Genomic DNA, 25353 nt, shown 5'->3' with positions numbered 1-25353 from the left:
AGGTTTATCAAGTCAGCTTAAAGCAGGACATTAAGCTTGATTCCAGCAGCATCATAAAGACAGGGAAAAAAAAAAGATTTAAGGCATCTAGCATTAATATTCTCTTTTAAATATACTTTTTCATCATCTAGTTCTTTTGATCAGTGGCATTTAATAGCAAGATCATTTCTACTTAACAGAAAGAAAAAGGCCTAGGATTTAAGCTTAGTAACATCTCAGCTGTCAATTTTCCTCCCTTTTTCATTTCTTCCTCCTATGGTAAGTTATACAAATAATATGTAGCCAAAAATTAAGTGTATCTTAAGAATGATGAGTCAAAGAGGTATCTGTCATTTATATGACTAGGTAGTCTAGTGAAAATTCTTACCATTTTTCTTATTAGCAAGAAAAAGACAATATGTATTTCCCACATTTAATATAAAGATATGTATACATATATATTTACATATATTCATACATTTACATAACTATGCACGAACCTAAATAATAGTTGTATATTGTTTTGTTTTATAATGTTTATTTATTGCTATTATATCCAAAATGAAAATTTTATTAAAATTATATCCAAAAGAAAATTCTAAGTACCTTAAACTACAGTTCTATCACTAACATTATGTAAAGAATGATTTGAAAAACCTATTGCTTGTCTAGTCATTTAAAAGTCATTGAAATACACATTGTCCCCTATAACCAGAATGTATACTGTTCCTGAGTTCTATAAGAGCCATCTGAGGTACTTGGATGAATTTGCCTTTGACCTAATCGTTCCATTCCTCATGTTCCCTCATTCCGTCTTCAGCCTTCCTTAAGTGTAGGAACAAGATGTAAGACCAGGAATATTTTTTTTTATTATTTAGCATTTAGATAACAGTATTTGCATGATTGCTTAATAGACTTTTACAGTGCCATTTTGGTTCAAGTATGGCCAAAGGTAAATCCATTGTAAAACATCTAATCTCATTATTCAAGCCCTCTGCAATTGTACTTGGCCAAGATTTTTCTACTTTCTCCCTTGCCCAGAAAGTTAGGCTATCACAAATTTTAGGAGAAGCTAAAAGGTCAGTATGACTATTTTGCTATTATATAAAATGCCTGAAGTGATTAGTGTTCACTAAGCATCCAGTACTATTTTTTTCTTTCTTTGTATCTTTCTTTTTTTGCTTGTTTGTTTGTTTGTTTCTTTCTTGGTAATATTTTAATGAAAGTGCTTTTCATTAGGATTTTCTCTTCTGACCCTATTGCTATGGTGATTGCAATGCAGTGGTTGCCATAGCAAAAATGATTAAGTCACTATTTTGTATGTTTTAGCAAATACTTGTTTAAGATACCAATGTGCTATCTTAGTGAGTCATAGATACCAGATGTGAGTCTATTAAATATTTTGAATGCTTTTTTGATTGCAAATGGTATTTTGTGTTTAAAATTTGTAAAACTGCAACTTTAAGGTCTTAATTGTATACATATCCTGCATTTAAAACAGACCTTACTGTGCTAGTATATTTTAAAGTTCATAAATATGAACAAAGCAAATTCTTTAGAATAGATATTTTAAAAGTTTATATATTCAACTTTAAGCTTTCTTTAAATTCCAATTTGTAGTTATAAATTTTTAAGAGTTATGTTTTAGACAAAACTATACATTTCCATCATTGTGTTCTCTAAATTTTTCTATTTTTTGAAGTATTTATTTTTAAATATATAAGCATAATAGTCTTTTGCATATGAAGTTAAAATAATTAAAATAAAAAGTTATGATGTTATAGGAATTGATATCCTACTATTTTACTTAGTATTCTAATTTGACTGAATATTTTTGAATATTTCTCTTCTCTTAAAAGTAGTACACAATTTAATTGAGCTGCTGTGGTTCTCAGAACCATGTCTTGATTAATAAAGTGAATCTGTATACATGAGACAAGCCAAGTAATTGCTATTGAAATTAGTTCAGCACTCCAAGTTCATGGGAGAGTGTAGTAACAGCATTCATTGTGCTGAACTGATATGTTCGTTATTTATACAATAGCTATATTTAAACATATGCATCACTGACATATTAAGAAACATAAAGATGCACACATATAACTGTTAATAGAATATTATTACAATTAATAATGGCCTTCTGAATTTTCCCCGTTAGTTTTTCAGTGAGCTTTTAAAAACACATTGGGATAGCTCTTTCCAAAATATTCCATATTTTCTAATCATTCTTATATTTCAGATTTAAACTATTAGACTTTTTCTACATCTCCATTACTTAACTATTAAGAAAGCTATGCTTATTCCAGTAATTTCTATATATAAAAATAGTTAAATATTAATAATAATAATTCTATTAGTTTATTGATCATTAAAATTGGAAGAGACAATTAAAGAGTATATAGTTGTTTTGAATGCAAAAATCATTAAAAAAAATATTTTCCCAGAAGTAAAAAACAATGATTTAAGAATATATATTTGGACATAATTGTAATATTAATATTATTTGATGTGCCTGTAATAAATTGAGTATACATTTGTAGGAATTTGCTATTTCTTGTAACATTTTTTTGTTTGTGAAATATTTTTATTCAAAGATATTTTATTTTCCAAATTACACATATTAATAATTTTAACATTCATTTTCCAAAATTATAAGATCCATATTATCTCCCACCTTCCCTTCCTTCCTTCCTCTTGGAGAGGGTAAGCAATTTGTTCTGGATCATTCATTTATTACCATACAAAACACACTTGCATATTGGTCATTGCTGTTGTAAACCCTAAAATTCCTTAGACTTATAAATGTTGGAAATTTCACCATTGGGAAATTTCATACTTGAAAAATTTCCTATTGATAGTGGGTCTTGGCTATTGGAATGTGAACCCCATTGGCATGGGAGGTTCCTCTTCCTTCCCTTCTTAAGATTACTTTAGGACAGAAACCTTTTGCTGAACAATGGAAAGGACTTTGACCTATGCTTAAGCATAGAACAGGAATTTCTTTGAGTCATGATTGATTTTAGAATTGATACAATGGAGATACTTGGAATCAATCTCCACCCTATTCAGTCCTAACAGGATTGAGTAAGGGCTTCAGCCTAGATCAAAATTTAATTATTCCAATCTCTACCCTACTCAGGTTAACAGGATTTAGAAAGGGCTGTAGCAAAGGATCAAAGATTTAATTATTTGAAAATATGACCTTCAACAGACATGTGCAAAGCCAGACCTCTGGGCGGTCCTGGGTTAAGCTAGAGCCTCCATTGGCACAGGGAAATTGATGGACAGGTGATTGGTAGATGTGAGGACTGAGGTGAGGGAACTTGGATGGTTTACTTAAGGATAGGGGGGTCTGAAGACTCGAGTGGGTGTGGAGGAGTTTGCCGGAGTGGTTGTGAGTGTGCTCTGAGAAGCTTGCTCTGAAGGAAGCTGAAGGTGGGGGCCTCTGAGACTGTTTCTCCATTTTGGTCACGTGAGTAATAGGGACTGATCTCTTTTCTTTGCCCCAGCTATCTAAGGGCTTGGGCCTTTTGGCCCAGCCTAAACAGAAGGGGTATTTAAGCCCTATTCCCTTCTCTCCCTTTTTCTCTCTCTCTATCTCTAATTCCTTTCTTCCTCCTATTGTAATTAAACTCCGTAAAAGATTAACTGCTGACTTGAGTTTTCATTTAGGAATTACATAGCTGAATTCCTTGGCGACCTTAAATTAATATATATCAGCCTTTTAAAGTGATTTCCTTGTCACACTGTAAAAGAATACTCATATAAAACCAAAACCCCCAAATAAAATCAGAAATAAACTATTGTGAAAGATCATTTGCTTTGATATGCATCTTTAGTTCTTTCTCTTGAGGTTGATAACATTCTTTATCATGGGTGCTTCAGAATTGTCCTAAATCATTGTATTGCTGAGAGTAGCTAAGTCTTTCATAGTCAAATCTTACAGTATTGATGTTACTGCATATAATGTTTTCCCAGTTCTGCCTATTTTGGTTTTCATCGTTCATGTAGAGCTTTCCAACTTTTTCTGAAATCATCCTGCTTATCATTTCGTATATCACAATAATATTCCATCACCATCATATAACACAATTTATTCATTCCCCAATTGATGAATAGTCCCTCAATTTCCAATTCTTTGCCACCACAAAAGTAGCTGCAATAAATATTTTTGCACAAGTAGGTCCTTCCCTTGTTTTTATGATCTCTTTGTATACAGACTAAGTAGTGGTATTACTGGATCAAAAGATAAACATTGTTTTATAGCTCTTTGGGCATAGTTCCATATTGCTCTCCAGAACAACCAGATCACAACTACAGCAATGATGCATTAGTGTCCCAATTGTGCCACATCCTCTCCAACATTGATTACTCCTCTTTTACAATCATACTGGCCAATCTGATGGGTGTGAAGTGGTACCTCAAGAGTTGTTTTAATTTGAATTTAATAAAGGGTGATTTAGAACATTTTCATATGATTATTTATACCTTTGCTTTCTTCATCTGAAATCTACTTGTTCATATCCTTTGACCATTTGTCAACTGGAGAATGATCTGGATTCTTGTAAGTTTGAGTTAATTCTCTACGAATTTGAGGAATTAAACCTTTATCAGAGAAATTTATTATAAAATTCTTTTCAAGTATCTTTTCCCTTCTAATCTTGATTACATTAGTTTTCTTTATACAAAACCTTTTTAATTTAATAGTCAGAATTATTCATTTTATATCTTATGTTTTCTATAATTTAGTCATAAATTCTTCCCTTCTCCTTTCTCCAATTTACTTAGGGTATCACTCTTTATATCTACATTATATATACATTTTTAACCTTATCTTGGTATAGGAAGTGAGCGATTGATCTATACCTAATTTTGCCATTATGTTTTCCAGTTTTTCCCATCAGTTTTTGTTAAATAGTGAGTTCTTATCCCAAGATCTGGGACTTTGGGGTTTATCAAACACTAAATTGCTAAGATCATTTTCCCCTGTATATTCTGCATCTAATCTATTCCATTGCTTAGCCAATGGCAGACTGTTTTAATGATTACTACTTTATAATGTAGTTTGAGATCTGGTGTTTCTAGTCCACCTTCCTTCACATTTTTTCATTAATTCCCTTGATATTCTTGACCTTTTGTTCTTCCAGATGGATTTTTTTTTTCTATTTTTATAAAATAATTATTTAGTAGTTTGATTGTATGGCACTGGATAAGTAAATTGAGTTAGGTAGAATTGTCATTTTTCTTATATTAGCTCAGTCTACCCATGAACAAATGACATTTTTCCAATTGTTCAGATATGACTTTATTTGTGTGAAAACATTTTGGTAATTGTGTTTATATAATTCATGCGTTTGTCTTACCAAGTAGATTCCCAGGTATTTTATATCATCTAGAGTTATATTAAGTGAAATTTCTCTTTCTATCCCATCCTGCTGAACATTATTACTAATACATAGAAATGCTGATGATTTTTGTGTGTTTGTTTTGTATCCTGCAGAAAGTTATTAATTATTTCAACTAGCTTTTTAGTTGACTGTCTAGGATTAAGTATACCATCATGTCATCTGCAAAGGGTGATAGTTTAGTTTCCTCATTGCCTACTTTAATTCCTTCAATTTCTTTTTTCTTTTCTAATCCTAAAACTATATTTCTAAAACCATATTATATAATAATGGTGATAATGGGCATCCTTGCTTCACCCCTAAACTTTTTGGGAAGCCTTATAAATGTTGCCCAATGCAGATGATACTTGCTAATGATGTTAAGTAGATAATACTTATTTTAACGAATGGCCCGTTTCTTTCCACGATTTCTAGTGTTTTAAATAAATTTTTAAAGCTTTTTCTTCATCTTTTGAAATAATCATGTGATTTTTATTAGTTTGGTTATTGTTATAGTCAGTTATGCTGATAGTTTTATTAATATTAAATCAACCTTGCATTCCTGATATAAATCCCATGTGATTGTAGTGAATGATCCCTTTAATATATTGCTATAGTCTCCTTGCTAGTGTTTTATTTAAAATTTTTAATCTATCTTCACTAATGAAATTGCCCTATATTTTTCTTTCTCTTTTTGCTCTTCCTGGATTTGGTAATAGTGCCATATTTGTGTCATAAAAAGGATTTGATAGGATTCTTTCTCTGCCTGTTTTCCAAAATAGCTTAAATAGAATTGAGATTAATTATTCTTTAAGTGTTTCATAGAATTCAGTTGTTAATCCATCTGGTTGTGGGAATTTTTTCTTAGGAAGTTCATTTATGGCTTGTTCAATTTATTTCTCTGTGATGGGGTTATTTAAATATTCTGTTTCCTCTTTTGTACTCTGATCAATTTATATTTTTAAATAGTCATCCATTTCACTTAGATCATCAGATTTATTGGCATGAAATTGGACAAAATAATTCCTGATTATTGCTTTAATTTCCTTTTCATTGATGATGAATTCATCCTTTTTACTTTTTATACTGGTTATTTGATTTGTTTTCCTTTCCTTTTTTTTTCAATCAAATTAACCAGTGTTCTATTTTATTAGCTTTTTCATAAAACCCAACTCCTACTCTAAATTTTTTTTCAGCTTTAACTTTATCCCATAAATTTTGATATATCATCTCCTCACTGTCTATTTCTCCTTTTTGAAATGACTTATTGTTTCTATAATTTGTTCTTTAACCCACCCTTTTTAAAAATTAAATTATTTAGTTTCCAATTATTTTTTCTTTTATTATAATTTTATTGTATTATGATCTAAAAATGATGCATTTATTATTTCTGCTTTTATGCATTTGGTTATGAAGTTTTTATGTCTTAATATATGATCAGTTTTTGTATAAGTGCCATGTATTGCTGAGAAGAAGGTACATTCCTTTCTATTCCCATTCATTTTGCTCCTGAGATCTATTAGTTCTAAGTTTCTCAAAGTTCATTCACTTCCTTCATTTCATTCTTGTGTTATTTTGATTCAATTTATCTAGATCTCAAAGGGAGAAGTTGAGGTCCTCCACTAGTATAGTTTTACTTTCTATTTCCTCCTGAAATTAATTTAATTACTCCTTTAAAAATTTAGTGACTGTACCATTTAGTGCATATATATTTAATATTGATAATTACTTCATTGTCTGGGGTACCTTTTAGCACAATATAATTTCCTTCTTTATCTCATTTATTTAAATTTGCCTTTCTTTTGCTTTGTCTGAGATCATGATTCCTACTCCTGCTTTTTTTTTTACTTCATGTGTTGCATAATTATTTTGGCTTCTTCCTCTTTTACCCTGTGCATCTCCCTTTACCTCAGATGTGTTTCTTGTAAAAATCATATCATGGGATTTTTATTTTTAATCCACTCTGCTCTCCACTCCCATTTTATGGGTAAGTTCATCCTCTTTACATTCATAGTTATGATTACCAACTATGTATTTCCCTCCATCTTATTTTCTCCTTTTGATCTTATTCTTTCTCCCTCCTTTCACTCTGTCTCCCCTCACAAGTATTTTGATTTTAATCACCACCCCCTATTTTCCCTTCCTTTCTATTACCCCTCCCTTTTCTTATTCCATTCCCATTTCTCTATATGGTAGGGTAGAAGTCTATACTCAAATGATTATGGTTCCCTCTCTGCACCAATTCCAATGAGAGTAAGTTTTAAGCATTGCCTATCACCACTCTCATTCTCCCCTCCACTGTAATAATTTTATTTGCCTCTTTAGGTGAGATAATTTACCCTATTCTGCCTTTACCTTCCCTTTTATCTCAGAACAATCTTCTTTTTCATTCCTTGAGTTTTTTCTTTGCATATCATATATTCCTAATCAATTTTCTCCCACACCTTCTGCCTATGTATACTCCTTCTAACTACTTTGCTAATGATAAGGAATTTTAAGAATTACAAATCTTTCCTTGTAGAAATATAAGTAATTTGACCATATCAAATCTCTTAACTTTCCTCTTCTCATTTACCTTTTCATGATTCTTCTAAACCTTATATTTGGACATCAAATTTCTGTTTAATTCTGGTCTTTTTTTCCCCGGAATGAATATACTTAGTTTTTCTGGGTCAGTGATTCTGGGTTGTTAACCTAGTTCTTTTGCCTTCCATAATATCATATTCTAGGCTTTCCTTTTCCTTTAATGTGGAAGCTGCTAAATCCTGTGTAATCCTGAGTGTAGCTCCATTTAATTTTTTTTTCTTTATGGCTGCTTATTGCAGGACTCAGAGCTTTCTTCTGGGCCTGTACCAGCCAGGCATCCCATGAACTTCCCTCTGCTAGAGCTTGGGGCCTTACTGCATGCATAAGCTGAAGCAATCTTTGAGTATCCTTAGAGTTGCACTGCTGTTGGCTTAAGTGGGGTCTCAGGACCTCAATGTTGGTGTTGGCCCAGGTTCAGAACCTGGAACTATAGGTGTAGGATGGGGGGACTTGTTGGCCTGCTTCGGTAGTCATTGGTGGGGTCTTGCTATTGGGCTGTCCTCCTCTCTCTTCTCTGTGACCTATAATTCTCTACCAACTGTTCAAGTTGTTTTCTGTGGTAAAGTTGCTTCACTCTGTCCCCTTATTGGTTCTGTCACTTCAGTATTCATTTTGAAATGTTATTTTAATATTGGTTGGAAAGGATTCAAGTGGTTTGAGCTTTCTCTACTTCTACTCCACCATGATGGCTCTGTCTGTGAAGTCTTTATGAATATGTAAGCCAGTATATTATAAAAGTAGTTTTTTTCACAAAGCCCTTACCTGCCATCTTAGAATCAATACTAAGTATTAATTGCAAAGCAGAAGAGTGATACGGGCTAGGCAGTTGAGGTCAAGTGACTTGCCCAGGATTCACACAGCTAGACAGTGTTTGTGGCTAGATTTGAACCCAGTATGCCCTGGCTCTCTACTGAACCACTTAGCTGCTCCAGAATAAAACTTTTTAATCCCCTTCATCTGTTGCGAATTTTAATTTTTTTGGTCATCTCTGCTGCTAAATTTTCTTTCTTTCATTTCAGAGCCTCTCATTGATCATCCTACTTTTTGTTTTCCCTCAATGGAAATTTATCTCCCATATCTTTTTTTTTTTTAAATGAACCCTTACCTTCCATCTTGAAGTCAATACTGTGTATTGGTTCCAAGGCAGAAGAGTAGTAAGGGCTAGGCAATGCGGGTTAAGTGACTTGCCCAGGGTCACAGAGCAAGGAAGTGTCTGAGGCCACATTTGAACTTAGGACCTCCCATCTCTAGGCCTGGCTCTCAATCCACTGAGCTACCCAGCTGCTCCCTATCTCTCATTTCTTCATGCCCTCTTCCAGCTCTTCTTTGAATACAAGTCCTATAATTTTACTGCATATTACTTTTCTCTTGCCTTGTCAACAAATTTAAAATCATCACTTGAGTACATCTTAGTATTGTTCAAAAACTGGGCTGATTTTATGAGTGCATGTTATTATATAATCTCATTTATATACTTTTTCTTAAAAGTCTTTGAATTCAGGCCACTAGGTTTAAATTAATGAGTTTGCACATTTTTTCAAATTTATCCAGCATATAGAAAAGTATTTAAAGGTAGAATGGCAGTCTTTACGATGTAATCTTTTTTAAAACAACTACCCATACCATAATACCATTAAAAAACTTCTATAGCATGGCTATATAATGTATGTTTGACTTGAAATTATCTCCTGCCACTGATCTATAGTAGTCTCCAGTTACCATCTTTAATAGACTAGCCTACATGACTTTCAAAATTCCTTTCAACTCAGGGATTCTATGATACTATTTTATATGTGAAAGCACTAGTTTGAGGACAATACTGGGTAAAAAGAAACTATCTGAAAGAAATCTTTTTAGATTATTTGTTGTTAGTTTGAAATCTTATGCTTTAATATTTAATGGATCTCTAATGCTGGTAGAGCATTCCCTCCATGGACACATTCTTAGACTCCTAATTGACCATTTAGTGAGTCTCAGTTGCTAAAACAATTTCATCCCTTGGTGGCCAGCCTTATTCTAATTAGCCTTTTTGAACTTAGGTAGGTAAGTCATCAAGTGACACACACAGAGGTAGTCTCTCAAAACCTTTCCAGCTTCTTAAGGTTTGTCAAAGCTTGTGCTCACTTCTTTTTAGATACGAGGGACATGTTTCATCAGTCCTTTAGAAACATAATCACTGAATTAATCTGTATTCTTAAGTCATTTTAAGTGTTGGTCTTTGCAGTGTTGTTCTTATCATGTAAACTGTTCTGTTGGGTATGCTCACTTCTCTCCATTAATTCATATAAGCCTTCCCTGGTTCCCCTGATACTATACTTTTTTTTGAATCATTTTTTATGGCACAATGGTACTTCATTACATTCATATACTTTAATTCATTCAGCCATTTTCAAATTGATGAGCCCCAATCTAGGTATCCAGTTTTTTTGCTTTGCAAAAAGCTAATAAAATCATTTTATATATATATATATATATATATATATATATATATATATATATATATATATATATATATATATATATATATATATATATATATATATGGATCCTTTTCTTCCTTATTTGATCTCTTTGGTGAGTAGACCTAATAGTGGTATCACTGGGACTCAGTATATGCATTTTAGTGTCTCTTTAGACATTATTCCAAACTGCATTGCAGAATGGCTGAACTAATTCTCAACTCCATCAACTCTTTGTTCATGTCTTTATTTTCCCAGAGCCCCTCCGGTATTCTCTTTTGTTTTTGTTTGTTTGGCCAACTTTGCCAATTTGATGAGTATGAAGTGAAACTTCAAAATTGCTTTAATTTTCATTTCCCTAATTTTTAGGATTTGGGTCATTTCTTAATATGGTTGTTGATAATTTATATTTCTTATTTTGAAATTTTAAGGTTCATATCCTTAGACCATTTCTCAATTGAGGAATGGCTCTTATTCTTATAAATTTAAATCAATTCTTTATACCTTGGAATTGAAAATTTTATCAGAGAAACTTGCCCAAAAGATCTTCTCCTAGTTAACTATTTCTTTTCTTATTTTAACCACTTTGGTTTTATTTATCTGAAAACTTATTAATTTTTTATAATGAAATTTTTCCATTTTATCTACTCTGATACTGTTTGCTAATTAATTTCCCCCTATTCATAGCTCTGAGAGGTTATGTCTTCCATTCTTTTCTAATCAATTTTTGATATAGCCTTTTATCTATAAATCATGTATCTGTTTGCAGCCTCTCTTAGTTATAGTGTGAGATATTGAGTCTACTTAATTTCTACCAGATTGCTTTCTAATTTTCCCAGCAGTTTTTGTTGTGGTCTTTGGTCTTATCAAATCCCATGCTTCTGTGTTCATTTATTTCTGTATGTTGTTCATCTAATCTATTCCATTGAACCTCTCTCTGTTTTAACCAGTTCCAAAGAATTTTGATGATCACTGTTTTGTGAAAGAGTTTGAGATCTGGTATTGCTAGACCCTCTTCCCACTTTTTTCCCATTATTTCTCTTCAAATTCTTGATCTTTTATTCCTTTGGATGAGTTTTGATATTTTTTTCTAGCTCTACAAAGTAATCCAATGGTAGTTTAATTAGTCTGCTCCTGAATGAGTAAATATGTGTAGTATTGTCATTTTTATTATATTGGATTGACCTAACATATTCTTCATAAATTATTAAACATGGAAGAAATGAATAATTGTATCTAAAATTTGCTTATTAAAAATTGCATATGCTGTCTCTCCAGAACCAAAACATTTGCCTAAAGCTTAATTAAAATAAGAAAAATATATATAACCAACTTGCTTGAGAAGAATTTACTTGAATAATTTTGCCTTTTACTTTTCATTTATCAGTAGCAAAGTAAAAAATACATTTTGGGACCCATATCTTATCAAAATATGAACTCTTACATAAACCACAAAAAATTATATATTTCTGACTGGCTCTGGCCATATCAGTAAACTCCAATTGCACCAACAAGAAACTGATTGCATTAAATTGCCATGATTTTTCATATAACAGATGAGCAGAGTGATTGATTTATTCATTTACATTTTAGAAACTGGACTCACTAACTTTAATCTCAATGCCCTAGCTAATACTGTTGTTCTAATCTAGAACATAATTAGTTCCTTCTTTTCATTACCAGTAGCAAATCATTCAAGATGACATCTCTAACAGGTATTTTCAGTATTTGATTGCTCATTTCATCTTCAAATTTTCTTCTGGGTCTAACATTAAATGATTAGTATTAGAATATTAAACCCTTCTAGGGAAAAATGCCAGTTAATAACTTACTCATCATGTGTGCCACCTGTGTTTTCCCAGGAGACTTATACAGGTGCTGGCCAATCTTGTCTTGATCTCAGTTTTTTCAGTCTGAAAAGACCACTACCATCCCTACTGTTATGAAAAAGTCATAAGTCAAATTAAAATTATTCTTAACAGACTATAAACTTATTTAACATTTTATAGTATTTATAACCAAGAACATTTCTGCTATTTTATGGTAATATATTTTTATCTGGTGACTATTGAATTATTACAAAACTATTCTTAAAGGATTGAATTAGACAAATATTTTTCTATCATTAAAATTTGTTATATAGATTGAGAACAGCACCTGAAATTAGCATTCTAATTTTAACCCATATTTATTTCTAAAATTTCACATCATTTGTTTCAGAAAGTAAGTTTAGTTATCTAGACTGAGTTAAAGTGATTATGTAAATTTGTAAGGATTATATGGTGAGTACAATAGATTCCCCCTGTTTTTAAGGTACTCTCATACAGTCCTATGGAGTACCATGGAAAGATTAAGAATATTATTTGTGTTTTGTTTTATTTTGGAAGGAAATATGTCTAGGAACAGAACTAGGATAGAGTAAAAATAATTTTCTTTCCTATAAGACACATCAAGTAAACCACTAACCTACCTTTTTTGTATCAATAAATGTTTAAGTTATTATCTAAAATTTTTAAATATTATACATTTAATACTTTTTGTTGAAGATTGTTAAATACATAATTCCTAAATTTTCTGCCATGATATAAATAAATGTATATAAACATATATGCTCCCTTTCCTTCCTTCTGAAACTAGGATTATGTAAAGTAGCATTTGGAAACGTATATATATATATAAAAGTAAATATATTTGATTGTGTAAGACTATCAAGGTTTTAGGCAAACAAAACCAATGCAGAGGGGGAAAAGTAATAGTTTTTTTCAAGGAAGAAGACACTCAAACTTTCCATAGCCATATTAAAAATATAAATATTATTAAAATGTCATATTTTAATGCACCATATCTATTGTAATTAGATAAATGCAAATTAAATCAACTTGATATTCTACTTCACAACAAAATAGCAAACTTGACCCCCCCCCCAAAATGGCAAAATGTTGGAGGAGTTCTGGGAAAACAGATATATTAATAAACTGTTGACAACTGAGAATTAGTATAGCTATTCTGCAAGCAGTTTGAAATAGTTTTCAAAGAATCACTAAATTCTGTTTATATTTTGTCCCTACTATTATATTCCTCAAAGAGATTAAAAAAAGAGAAGAAAAAACTCTTACATACCAAGATATTTTAGCAGTTCTTTTGTTTTAACAAAGATTTAGAAACTTAAGTGATACCATCAACTGAAAAGTAGTTGAATGGATATATTAGTATAATGGGATACCATTGTGCTCTGGAAATTATGAAAAGGGATGCTTTCAGGAAAATCTGAAAGCTCATATAAAGTGAAACAGGGTGAAGTGGGTAGAACAAGGAGAATATTTTATACAATAACAGCAACATTATAAAGATACAGAATTTTGAAAAAATTAAAACTCTGATTGATGCCATAACCAATCATGATTCCAGAGGATCAATAATGATGAAACATGCTTTCCAGCTCCTACAAGAGAGGTGATGGATCCTGAGTGCAAAAACCTATTTTTGGATATAACCAACATAGGAAGTTTTGCTTGAATGCATATATATGTTAAAATACTATTTTGACCACAATGGGGACAGAAGAAATGGGAAGGAGAAAAAATAATTTTTTGCTAATTAAAAAAATAAATAATTTTAAAAGTACATTTATAGCTCATAATATTTGTGTAAGCTCAAGCATAATATCATATAAATCAGTATCCTGTCTAAGATGTTTTGCTAATATCAGATGATTATCATTTGCTACAGTTTTGAAAAGGGGAAAAATAAATTTAATGCAGCAATTTCTTGGTTGTCAGAGCTGAAATCATGCAGACCCTAATGTCACCACTATAATTCAGTTGACAGCACTCCGCCTACATGAAGATGTACAGTTTGCTTAGACACTGGGCCTCAGCACTGCAATGAATCATGCTAAAAAACCTCTCATATCACTTGTTCTATGAGAACTAATTTTTCTATTATTAAAAGAGGTTGCTGTACCTAGATCCAGGTGTTTGCTTAATATATAACCAAATGTAATTTGTGTACAATGAAATATATCATTTTTCAAGGAAACAAGGAATATAAAATACATTATGTAAAGAGATATTTTAAATAGGTACAATAAAAGAGAATTTTATTGTGTTTGGATGAAAATCAGTGATTCACCTAGAGCTAATGTTAAATTAATGTTAAAATGTATTAATCTTCTATAAACTTGTGATGTTAATTCATAAGATTTATCTTAAGTAAAATAGTACCATGAACAATGAAATTGTTCTGTATGTTGAAATACCATTATAGATGTCCTAAATAGCTAATGAACTTTTTCTGATCCACATAAAAAGGAGCAGTGATATTTTAAATGACTAGGTATTATGTATAGACAGACCCCATTAGTAAATTATATAGTAGTCCTCATGAGATTTTTTATAAAGTTTTGATCACATTTCCTAAAAACAACAAATACTTCCTAATAATGAAATGATAAGTAAGTTAATATTGAGATTTCTATTTATACTTTTCTGCATTTCAGTTATGTTGGGCACAATAGAAGATGCTCAGTAAACATTTAATACTTTGTTGATAATAAATATACTTTGCTGCCTTTCAAGAAAGATTAATTTAATTTAAACACATGAAAACAGTTAATAAAATGTTTAAGCCTGTGGCTCTTTCTGCTTGGGAGTATTATAACCCTAATTACCCTATGCAATTGTAACTTGTCAGATTGGCAAACTGCTCAAATATCTGTTAGCTCTAGATTTACTCTTAGAATTATAATTACTCAGATTTACATAACACTTTGAAGTTTGTGAAATCCTTTCATTGGTACTAAGCTACCTGACAAGACAGTGGAGTTCTTGCAGGAATACATTGTGAATAGGAATAAGAAAATAGAGAAGTGTCATCAAGAGTTGAGTGAGAAGGAAAGTGTCAAGCAGAAACCAAACCCTTTCAAAGGAATTGGCCAAGAATACTTTTTTTAAGAGAATTGAAGCTGCACATTGTATGGCGTGTGACATGTTAATTCCTGCACAGCACCATCTTCTCCAGGGACATCTTTATTCTGCTGACCACAATCACAACCACCATCTTGCTGCTGAACAGTCCAAGAAGACAAGTCTACACATGGCTAAGAGTGTCTTGAACAACAGACATATAGCAAAAATACTTGAAAAATACCTCAAGGGTGAAGATCCTTTCACAGATGAAATAGTGGATCCAGATGTTGAAGGAGATGAAGACAAAGAGGATACTGCTGAAGAGGTAGTCCTGGCAGTGTTAGCAGAGGTCTTTGCTGCAGCAGTCAGGGCAGTTGATGGAGAAGAAACAATACGACCACAAAAGAACAGTGAAGTGAGAACCAAAGAACAAAACACTGTTGACACTAGTGAAGGTAGAAATGATTTTTCCAGGCAGTCACTGAAAGAAGAAATAGTAAGCAAACCAACATGTGAGAATGGGAATACATGTGTAGGAGCCAGCAGTGGAGACAGCCAGAACAAGGAGCTGCATGGCATGGGATCTGTCAGTGCTCAGGAAAAAGAAGCCAACATAGAAAACTTTGGAGCAGAATCAGAAGATGAGATTGTGGTAGAATTAGTTTGAGGTGTTTTGGGGGGAGTTTCTTTTTCTGTGAAGGTGATTTACTGGGCCATTTTCTGGAGGACTGAGAGGGATGCTTCCCCACAAGACCTAGCGAGGTCAGGCCACCGCGGAGTGCCTCAAGATGTTTGATGGCATCCCTTCCCCCTATGATAAGTGAAAGCACATAGTTGTCCCAGCTGCTTTCAAAGTAGTCAGACTGAAGCCAACTAGAAAGTTTGTCTATCTGGGGCGCCTAGCTCATGATGTCGGCTGGAAGTATCAGGCAGTGAATGCTACATTAGAAGAGAAGAGGAAGGAGAAAGCCAAGATTCACTATAGAAAGAAGCTCACGAAACTATGCAAGCAAGCAGAGAAGAATATGGAAGGCAAAATCCACAAATTTACAAAAGTGCTGAGAAGCATGGGCTGTTGGTGTGAGTCCAATAAAGTCTATGCTCTCCTGGAAAAAAAAAAACAACACCTGCAAATTAGTTAACTTGAGTATTATTATTCCCATTTTACAGGTGAGGAAACTGAGGTTCCCAGAGGTTAAGTGGCTTTTCCTCAAATCAGTCAGCTAGTAAGTATCTCCCAACACTTGAATTCAGGTCTCTAGGCTTCTAATTGACATTACCTCCTTTGCCATACTCTTTGTCTCAAAGTATTATTTTTCATAATTCCTTGGATTAAAACTGTTAGACTTAATATTGGTGGTTTAATGGTTTCAAATAAATATCTGGTTGTCTATGACTTTTGGGAGGTTTTCTGAATATTATTTTTGTCATATATATTGATATTTCATGAATTTAGTTAATTTAGATTTTAGATACATATTAATTTGTCATTTTGGAAGTAGAATGATTAATTTCAAGACTTCCAATATTTTTCATCTTTCAAACAGGACAAAATAGGATATGCTGGCTTAATTTTGTTCTTTTGAAAGAAATCTTTAACTTCAAATTAATATATGACTTGTCTTGGGCCTCAGGTTTACTTGGTTAGTGTAAGATGAATTGACTACCTTTGTGGATTTCATTTTGGTCCAAGGTCATGTATTAATTCACACTTAACTTTAGCTAGCTATTTCCAAAATACATACCATTGCCCACCAGGAAGACCCCTGAGAGAAAGTAGGTAACTTGGGGGATATTGGCCCTTACAAAAACTAAACAAAAAGTCCAGATACAAGGCCCATTAAACATAAATAATGGTTATATGATTTAAGCAATATGTTTCAGGAATGTAATAGTTTTATATCACCTGAAACTTTAATAAGTTGAAGAGAGACCTATAATAACTGTTCAGTGTCTCTTTCATCTCTGTGTCAATTCACTCAAAAGCCTTTTGTAGAAAAGCCATCCAACAGAGACAAAAAACAATTGATACCATGATATTACAATGATTGAAATTAGTACGTATTGACTGACTAACCCTGAATGCTGAATTTTTTTTTTCTAGAAAAATGTTCTTTAAGCAGATTGCCCTATTTTCTTTTTCCATGGACTTTTAAAGCAGCTGTGTGGGTTTTTTTTGTTTCACTTATTAGCAAGAGTTAAAATAAACTTGTCCAAGTAAATTATCTTAAATCATAAATATGTAATTCTTCAGATTTATTACATACGATCTTCCCAGAAATCCTATGAGGAAGGCAATGCCAGCCCTCTGAGTATCCTCAGCTGAGAAAACTGAGGCTCTGATGTTGCAAAGTGAGTCACCCAATGTAGCTAGTGTTATAACAGAAATTGGTAACAAATCTGATCCATCTAATTGTTCACCATTTTCAAACTACTGAACTTTGGTACCTTATAACTAAACTCATTATGGCCATAATATATTATAAATTTTTAGTCACCTGATAACATTTCCTTCAATTCCTGCAATAAATTGCATCCACAAAAAATATGACATTCTCAAGATCCAGACTAAAGTAAATTGATTGCAGGTTTTTTGAGAAAGGAATTTGTTGATTCAGAAATATCCCTTATGTCTAAATGGTAACTTTTTCCTATGAATATAATAAAAATTTTAGGACATTTTTGGCCATTCAACAAACAATAAGCATTTACTATGCATCAAGCATGATTAATCTCTGAAGATTCAAAAAAAAGCAAAAACATGATTTCTGCTTTCTAGGAGCGCACCTTCTAATCGAGGAGACAATGTGCAAACTGTACATTCAAGATGTGCTTATATGTGTGTATTATATATCCATACACAATGAATGGAAAATATGTCAGGATTTTATACTGAAGAGACAGTAAAAATATCCATCTTATAAAGAGATCGCCACAGTTTATTGGTCTCTTTTGCTGACCACAAATCAATTCACAGAATCGTAGGTATTTTAGGAGAATATTTTGTTTCCCTGACTTTTACACATAATAGTTCCATCACTTCAAAAAGCATATTTCCTTTTTTCTCTTCTTTGAAGAGCATATTTATTAAAAAGCTTTGATCTTAGAAATAAATACCATGAAAGCATCAAATGTAGGAAGGATCAAGACTCCAAGTTGTTTTTCTCTTTTGCCACCAACTTATCATCAAGACAAATATTTCAGAAGTCAGTAAAGCAGCAATTAAGCCAGCACTAAAGAAAGAGAGATCATTGATTCATATATTTTCTGTTACTTGAGCATTTTTAAGTATGATTCTTACATTAATAAAATTTGTAAAAATAAATTCATTCTTTAAATGCTGATTGAGTTAGGGTTGAGGTTTGAGATTTAATAACTTTATTAATTACTAGTTGAGTGATAAGGTAGGTATAAGAGGTTATCTTGTTGTTTGATAATTTATAATTAAATTCTAATTTACAATTTTAGAATGGCAAGCTTCATGAATTGGAAAGAGAGAAATTATTCCCCCTCTTAAAGAGTTCATTTTCTATCCAATTCTTCTCTCATTCATCAAGATAAAATTCTCAAAAGAACTGCTTTTTTGTAGAATTTTTCAGGCATAGATTCATATGGAATAATTGGAGCAGAAATTACCCCATTTTGCATATTGAAGGAATATATTATATCCCCCATATCTGTTAGGACAACTGAGTATTTTGGACTCTTTGGCACAAAAGACTTTTAAGAAATAAAAATACCTCACTGAAATAAATTTATGGTACACACTTTATAATTGGTAGAAGACCAAAGAGAAACAAATAAATAAGAGATAGCCAAAATAGTGTTAATCTTATGTGACCCAAAACAGAATTTGAGGAAACTAGCTTTGGGGTTTTTTTGCAAGTAGTATTATCTTTTAAATCTTTAAAATCAAAAGGAGGAGTTGTAGATAACTTTACTTTCTGATATGTAATAAAATTTGCCAGTTGCACAAATGTTTCAAAAGTCATATAAGAAATTTTTCTTTGAGAATTTCAAAATTAGTTTGACCTATACATCATTCATTCTTAAATGTAATAGAGTATTATGCTTATCTGTGAAAGTATCCTGTTCTAATATTAATTGTCCATTGTATCTGATTTTAAGCTTGTTAAAGATGTATCTGTTCAGTAAATAAATCTGACCTATAAACCTTTGGTCCTTCTTTGTCTAAACATTATCAATTTCTTCTTGGATTAGGATAAAAGTTCAATATTTAAAGGTAAGATTAGTATCGCAGAAGTTAAAGTAGGTCTTTATTGTTAGACAATCAATGCCCATAAACATTCAAACCATACCTAATATTCTTTGAATATAGACCTTTACCATAATCCAAGAAAATTCCACAAGAGGCCATAGTTTGCCTGGACACATTTGAATTGCTCTTGTTAACCTGAATAAAATTGGGCAAGTATCTATTTTTAATAATTTTTGTATATTTTAGTGGAAAAACAAAAGGCTTGGAATGACTTTCATCCTGTGCAGATTGATTTTTATGTTCTGCCCCAAGAAATTACTAAATGCCAGATTGTTCACATTTAATTAAAGCTTTTGAAAATGAAGATTTTGCTTATAGAAAAACTCATTTTACTTACGCTACTTTTTTTCTGCTTCTATATTCCTGTCAAAACAAATATTAGAACTACTATTGCTGCCTTTCTAACTCAGGTATATATTTTCATATTTTAATACAGTTCTACTTTTTATATTAATGATTTATTTCTAAAAAAACAGTTTATTTCTGTTCAGGGATTATATTTGAGAAGACATTAAGTAGCCATCCATATCTAAATCCACATAATATAAAAATAAGTATATAAACTGGAACATAGAGATATATGTTACATCTCCCCTGTTAATTAATGGTTTTTAAGTGGATTTAAATATCATTTTGAAAACATTTTACCCCTTTTAGATATAACATGTTTATACACATACAACATAGTGTGATACAGTGAGCACTCAAGATTAAATAGACAAAGCAGCAATTTACAATTGTCAACTAGCCTAGTATGGTGCTAGAAGAATGTTTTAAATAGAGTTAATCATTTATATAGAAATTTGAAATCACTTAATTACAATTTTCTCCCTGCTATTTTACCAGAATTTTTTTTAATTGTGTATAGAGAAATAGAGATTGATTTCACTTGTGGTTACATCATTGTAGGAAGTTCCTCCCATTGAGAAGATTACCTTCACTAATGCAGATTAGCTACCTTCTCTGCAACTGATAGTCTTTACCTAAGCACTTAGTGATTAAAAGAGTTCCCCACAGTCACAGAACTAGTAATTGTTAGATATGGGACTTAATCCAAAGACTTCTGGACAATAAGACCAGTTCTCTATCCACTATGCCCACAATGACTCCTATAATATATGTACTGAAAAATTATGAAACATATATCATTTTGGTAAGGAGAAAAAAAAATGAACCTGCCCTTTTCAATAACCACATGCCTATAAAATGGTAAATTAGACGAGTAAAATAAAGCTCTACTCATATAATGCCAGATTCAGAGGCTGCATTAGGGGTCATTTAATCCAACCCTCTTAATTTACATTGAAACAAACTTAAGCCCAAAAAGATTTGGCAAAAAATGACTTAAATTATTTAGCAAGGTCTTCTTACTCCTTAGTCCAAGCATTCTTTCTAAAACTTTACAACATAACACACTCACATCTATATCCGCACAAAACAGTTATAATGTATGTTTATTGAGAACAAGGGGTTTTGTTTGTTTAATTTGTCCTTGTATCCCACCTTTGTAGTACTCAGCACATAGCCAGTAATTGATGATTTTTTTGTTCATTGAGTTAAAGTAAACTTATTTAAATAATGTAATAGACTTAACCTAACTTTGTGGATAAGTGTAGCTCAAAGACCCAGAAATTTAAATAATGTGTAAAAAAAGAAGAAAATTAGTTATTAATATAATAGAGAATAGAAGTACTATAATTCTTCAGACAACTAATGATCACTATTAAATGTGACATTTCTGAAAAACATGAACCAATTCCAGAAAAAAGTTTTGGAATCTAGTGGTTTTTTCTTTAACTTTTCATCAGGGCTTAAGTTTCAGAGGCAGAGGCAAAGGTATCATTTTACTTCTTCTCAGAAATGATAGGGGGGCAGCTAGGTGACTCAGAAAGCCAGGCCCAGAGATAGGAGATCCTGGGTTCAAATCTAGCCTCAGACCCTTCCTCTAGCCATGTGACCCTGAACAAGTCACTTAACTCCCATTTCCTAGCCCTTGCCACTCTTCTGCCTTGGAACCAATATAAGACAGAAGGTAAAGGAAAAGAGAGGGAGAGAGAATAGAAACTCCATTTTTTTGTCAAGCACTGGGACAAACCATTATTTTCTTATTTTACAAATATAAACAGCATAGTTAATGCATAATTTTTAAATGTTTCATAACTTAAATTTTCTGTCATACTCAGTACTTTCTATTTTCAAAGTCACATCAATATTCACGATAGCCTTTTCAAATGACCTCTTTTTGACCAATTGACTATATTATTAATCTGGAAAGAGAGTTTGGAACAGGCTGCTGGAGGGTTTTAAATGTCAAAAAAAGAAGTTTGTATTTTAGTAACAACCTACTGGAGTTTCTTTTCTTGAGCAATAGACTGACTTGGTCAGAAATAGGTTTTTGGAATACACTTTTGTGTGGAAGCCATAATGGAAAGGAGGGAGGATGGATATAAGGAGACCAAGTAAGTGGTTACTGTAGTTGTCTAGGTAAAATGTAATGAGAACCTGAAATAAGATTTTTGTGGTGTAAGTAGAGAGAAGGAGGCAGATGCAAAAATATGTTATGCTGATAGAATCAACATGACTTGGCAACTGAATGCCCAAGTCTTGTCAATTTTCCCTTCATAATATGTCTCATATCCTCCCATTTCTCTTTTTTTATATACTAACACCACCCTAGTGCAAGCCCTTCATACCTAACACCTGAATTATTACAGTGACCTTTTTTTTAAGTATATGTCTAGGGACAGCTAAATGGCTCAATGAATTGAAAGCTAGGAGGTCTTGGGTTCAAATTTGGTCCCAGACACAAGGTTTTTAAAAAAGTAAAAAAATAAAATATATGCCTGACATATTGGGCTGCACCCACTATTGAGTAAACTCCAGTGACTGTAATCTCCAAGATCAAATCTCACATCCTCTGTTTGGCATTTAAAGCCCTTCATAATCTACCCTTCCTAATGTTTTCAGGTTTCTCACAACTTACCCAGCCCGTCCCACATACTCTGTGATACAGCGATTCTAGTTTCCTTGCCATTCTTCAGACAAAGCCCAAGATACTCCATCTCCCAATACCAGGCAGTTTTTTTTTTAACCCTTATCTTCTGTCTTAGAATCAATGCTATATATTGATTCCAAGGCAGAAGTGTTTTGCAATAGGGTCACACTTGAGGTCACACAGATAGGAAGTGTCCAAGGCCACATTTGAACACAGGACCTCACATCTCCAAGTCTAGCTTCCTATCCCCACCAAGCTTCCCCCTATTGTAGGCATTTTCACTGGTGGTTCTCTCGATTCCTGAAATCCTCTCCTTCCTTGTGTCTACCCGCTGACTTCTTTCAAATCTCTGTTAAAATTCTGTTGGTTATTTCCTACATTTGCTGGATTTGCCTTGTTAATGCATAGATGTTTTCATGTTGTCCCTGCTAATAGGTTGTTAGCTCTTGGAGAGAGCTATCTTTTACCTTTCTTTTGTATTCCTAGACCTTAAGAAAGTTGTCTGGCATATGATAGGTGCTTAATGTTTTTTGACTAACAGAATAACTGGACATGGACAGTAATTGAAAGAATTATAAATGATTACTAGTTTGTAAACCTTAGAAACAAGAAGACTGGTAGTGTTCCTGAGAAAAATAAGAAGGTCAGATTTCAAGTGAGTTTTGTTTTGACCGCATTGAGCGGCAATATCCATCAGGCCTCTCAAGATGTCGGAATGGAGCTCTGGAAAGACATGAGGACTAAATAGAAAGATCCAGAATTCGTGTACAAAAGGGGGATGATTTGGGGGAAGCTGGGTAGTTCAGTGGATTGAGAGCCAAGACTAGAGACGGGGGTCCTAGGTTCAAATGTGGCCTCAGATACTTTCCAGCTGTGTGACCCTGGGCAAGTCATTTAACCCTCATTGCCTAGCCCTTACCACTTTACCAATACACAGTATTGATTCCAAGATGGAAGGTAAGGTTTAAAAAAAAAATTAAAATAAAAAAACTAAAAAAAGGAGGATAGTTCAACCTTTTTCAGCTCATGTGATCTCCAAGAAAAAGTGGAGAAGATAATCTGGGAGAGAGCCCTGGGATACATCTGCACCTAGAACATAATGTTTCTGCTAAGAATAGTAGGCCATAGATTCAGAGCCAAAAGGAACCTTAGAATTCATCTTGTCCAGCCATCTCATTTTATGCATGAAGAAAACAAAGCCCAGAGCAATTAAGGAATCTTCCCAGGGCAACAGAATAGGTAACAGTAACTGAGCAAGATTCAGATGTAGGTACCATGTCTTAAAATTCAATATATACTATACTAAATTGCCTTCTTAGAAGGATCATAGTGATAGAAGCACAACAGAGTATCAGGAAAACCCAAGAAGAAAGGGTATCCAGTAGGATGGAGTGGTCAAACACCATAGAAGGATAAAAAAAAAGCTGAGGATTTGGATTTAGAGCTAGTGAGATCATTGTGGATCTTAGAAAGAGCTGTTTCTCTTGTAGAGGTAAGTATGGAAGTCAAATTGCAAGGCACTGAGAAGTAGTTGAGAGATGAGAAAGTAGAGACAAGGTATGTAGGTAGCTTTGAAAACAAATACTTCTAAAAGAGAGATGGGTCCATTGGGTTGGCAAGTGAAAGATTTATAAGGATGGGAAGGGATTATCTGGGCACATTTGATGTTGGGAGGGAAGGAACGCATAGTTAAATAGAGATTGAAAATTAGCAAGGGACGGTTCAAGATATAAGTTGCCCAAGGGATATATATATAATCAAGGTTCTAGGAGAGGGTTTGGGTTAACATTTCAAAAAGAAAGAGCCATTTCATCCTCTAAGATTGGAAAAAGAAAGAGAGTCTTAAGACTATGGAGACATATTGAAGTGATTTGAAATATGGAATTGAGGTCTCAGTATTTTCATTGAAATCTAAGACTATTAGACCCTCTGCTGAGGTGAAATTGCCAGTGGCTTTAGAAGAAAAGATTTGGAACCATATCAGTGAGTGTGATAGCAAGTGGATCAGAGAAGAGTAAAAGAAATGTGAAATATTCATGGCCCATTTATGATGGAAAGACCTAAATTTGTTATAGAATCAGTCACCACAGTTGTATGACTTCTTTCAGTGGATTCTGAAGCTGCAGTTTAGATAATATAAGTGAAATATTTAAATGAAATTTAAACAATGACATTTCTTTCATACACTATATTTATTTCTAAGTCACATGTCTATTTTTTTCCATTTTGACCATATTGATAAAGTCTTTGAACAAAAAGATTTCATCTTATGTGAAAGAACATTTATTTTGTGAATGCCAATAGACTCATGTAGTTTCTTTTGGCAGATGGTGATGGACAGACTGATCATTTATTGCCAGGCTGTGAAGATGAAAATTGCCAGAAATGTGCTATCTACTTATCTAAACCAGGAAGTAATCAGGTACGCAACCATTGTTTTGCTAATATAAAAATAATGAAATATGGAAAAGAATATGTAGATTATGAAGAACCAAAATAATCCCAAAACAATTAAAAAAAAAAAACAAAGCTCATTCTCACTTCTTTCATTAATAGAGAAATTAAAAATAGTTTTTCTATTGACTCTTCGAGGTGTACAGTGTTAGTTAGGGATGCAGGGTAGTATACAATGCCAGTAATCCACTGTGATAAAGAAAGCTTCAGTAAGCCAAATATTATATGTAACATTACATTTATTGTACATATTCAAAAATCATTCTGTTATGTTTCTGGTAAAATAGATACACAAGAATATGTGCTTTTT

At 32.6% G+C, this 25353-nt stretch overlaps 1 protein-coding gene across 1 annotated transcript in view; it reads left to right on the top strand.

Moving 5' to 3' along the window:
* The window catches only part of ITFG1 (integrin alpha FG-GAP repeat containing 1), a 284002-nt gene that overhangs the window by 136263 nt on the left and 122386 nt on the right, over positions 1 to 25353 (top strand). The window contains exon 9 of the mRNA XM_001370113.4: positions 24917 to 25011. Coding sequence (XP_001370150.1) covers positions 24917 to 25011 — 95 coding nt within the window. The remainder of the gene's footprint in view (positions 1 to 24916; positions 25012 to 25353) is intronic.

Source organism: Monodelphis domestica, chromosome 1, assembly GCF_027887165.1.
Source record: "Monodelphis domestica isolate mMonDom1 chromosome 1, mMonDom1.pri, whole genome shotgun sequence".
Lineage (NCBI taxonomy): Eukaryota > Metazoa > Chordata > Mammalia > Didelphimorphia > Didelphidae > Monodelphis > Monodelphis domestica.
Note: the sequence above shows the minus strand (reverse complement) of the source record. Positions and strands in the feature narration are given on the sequence as shown.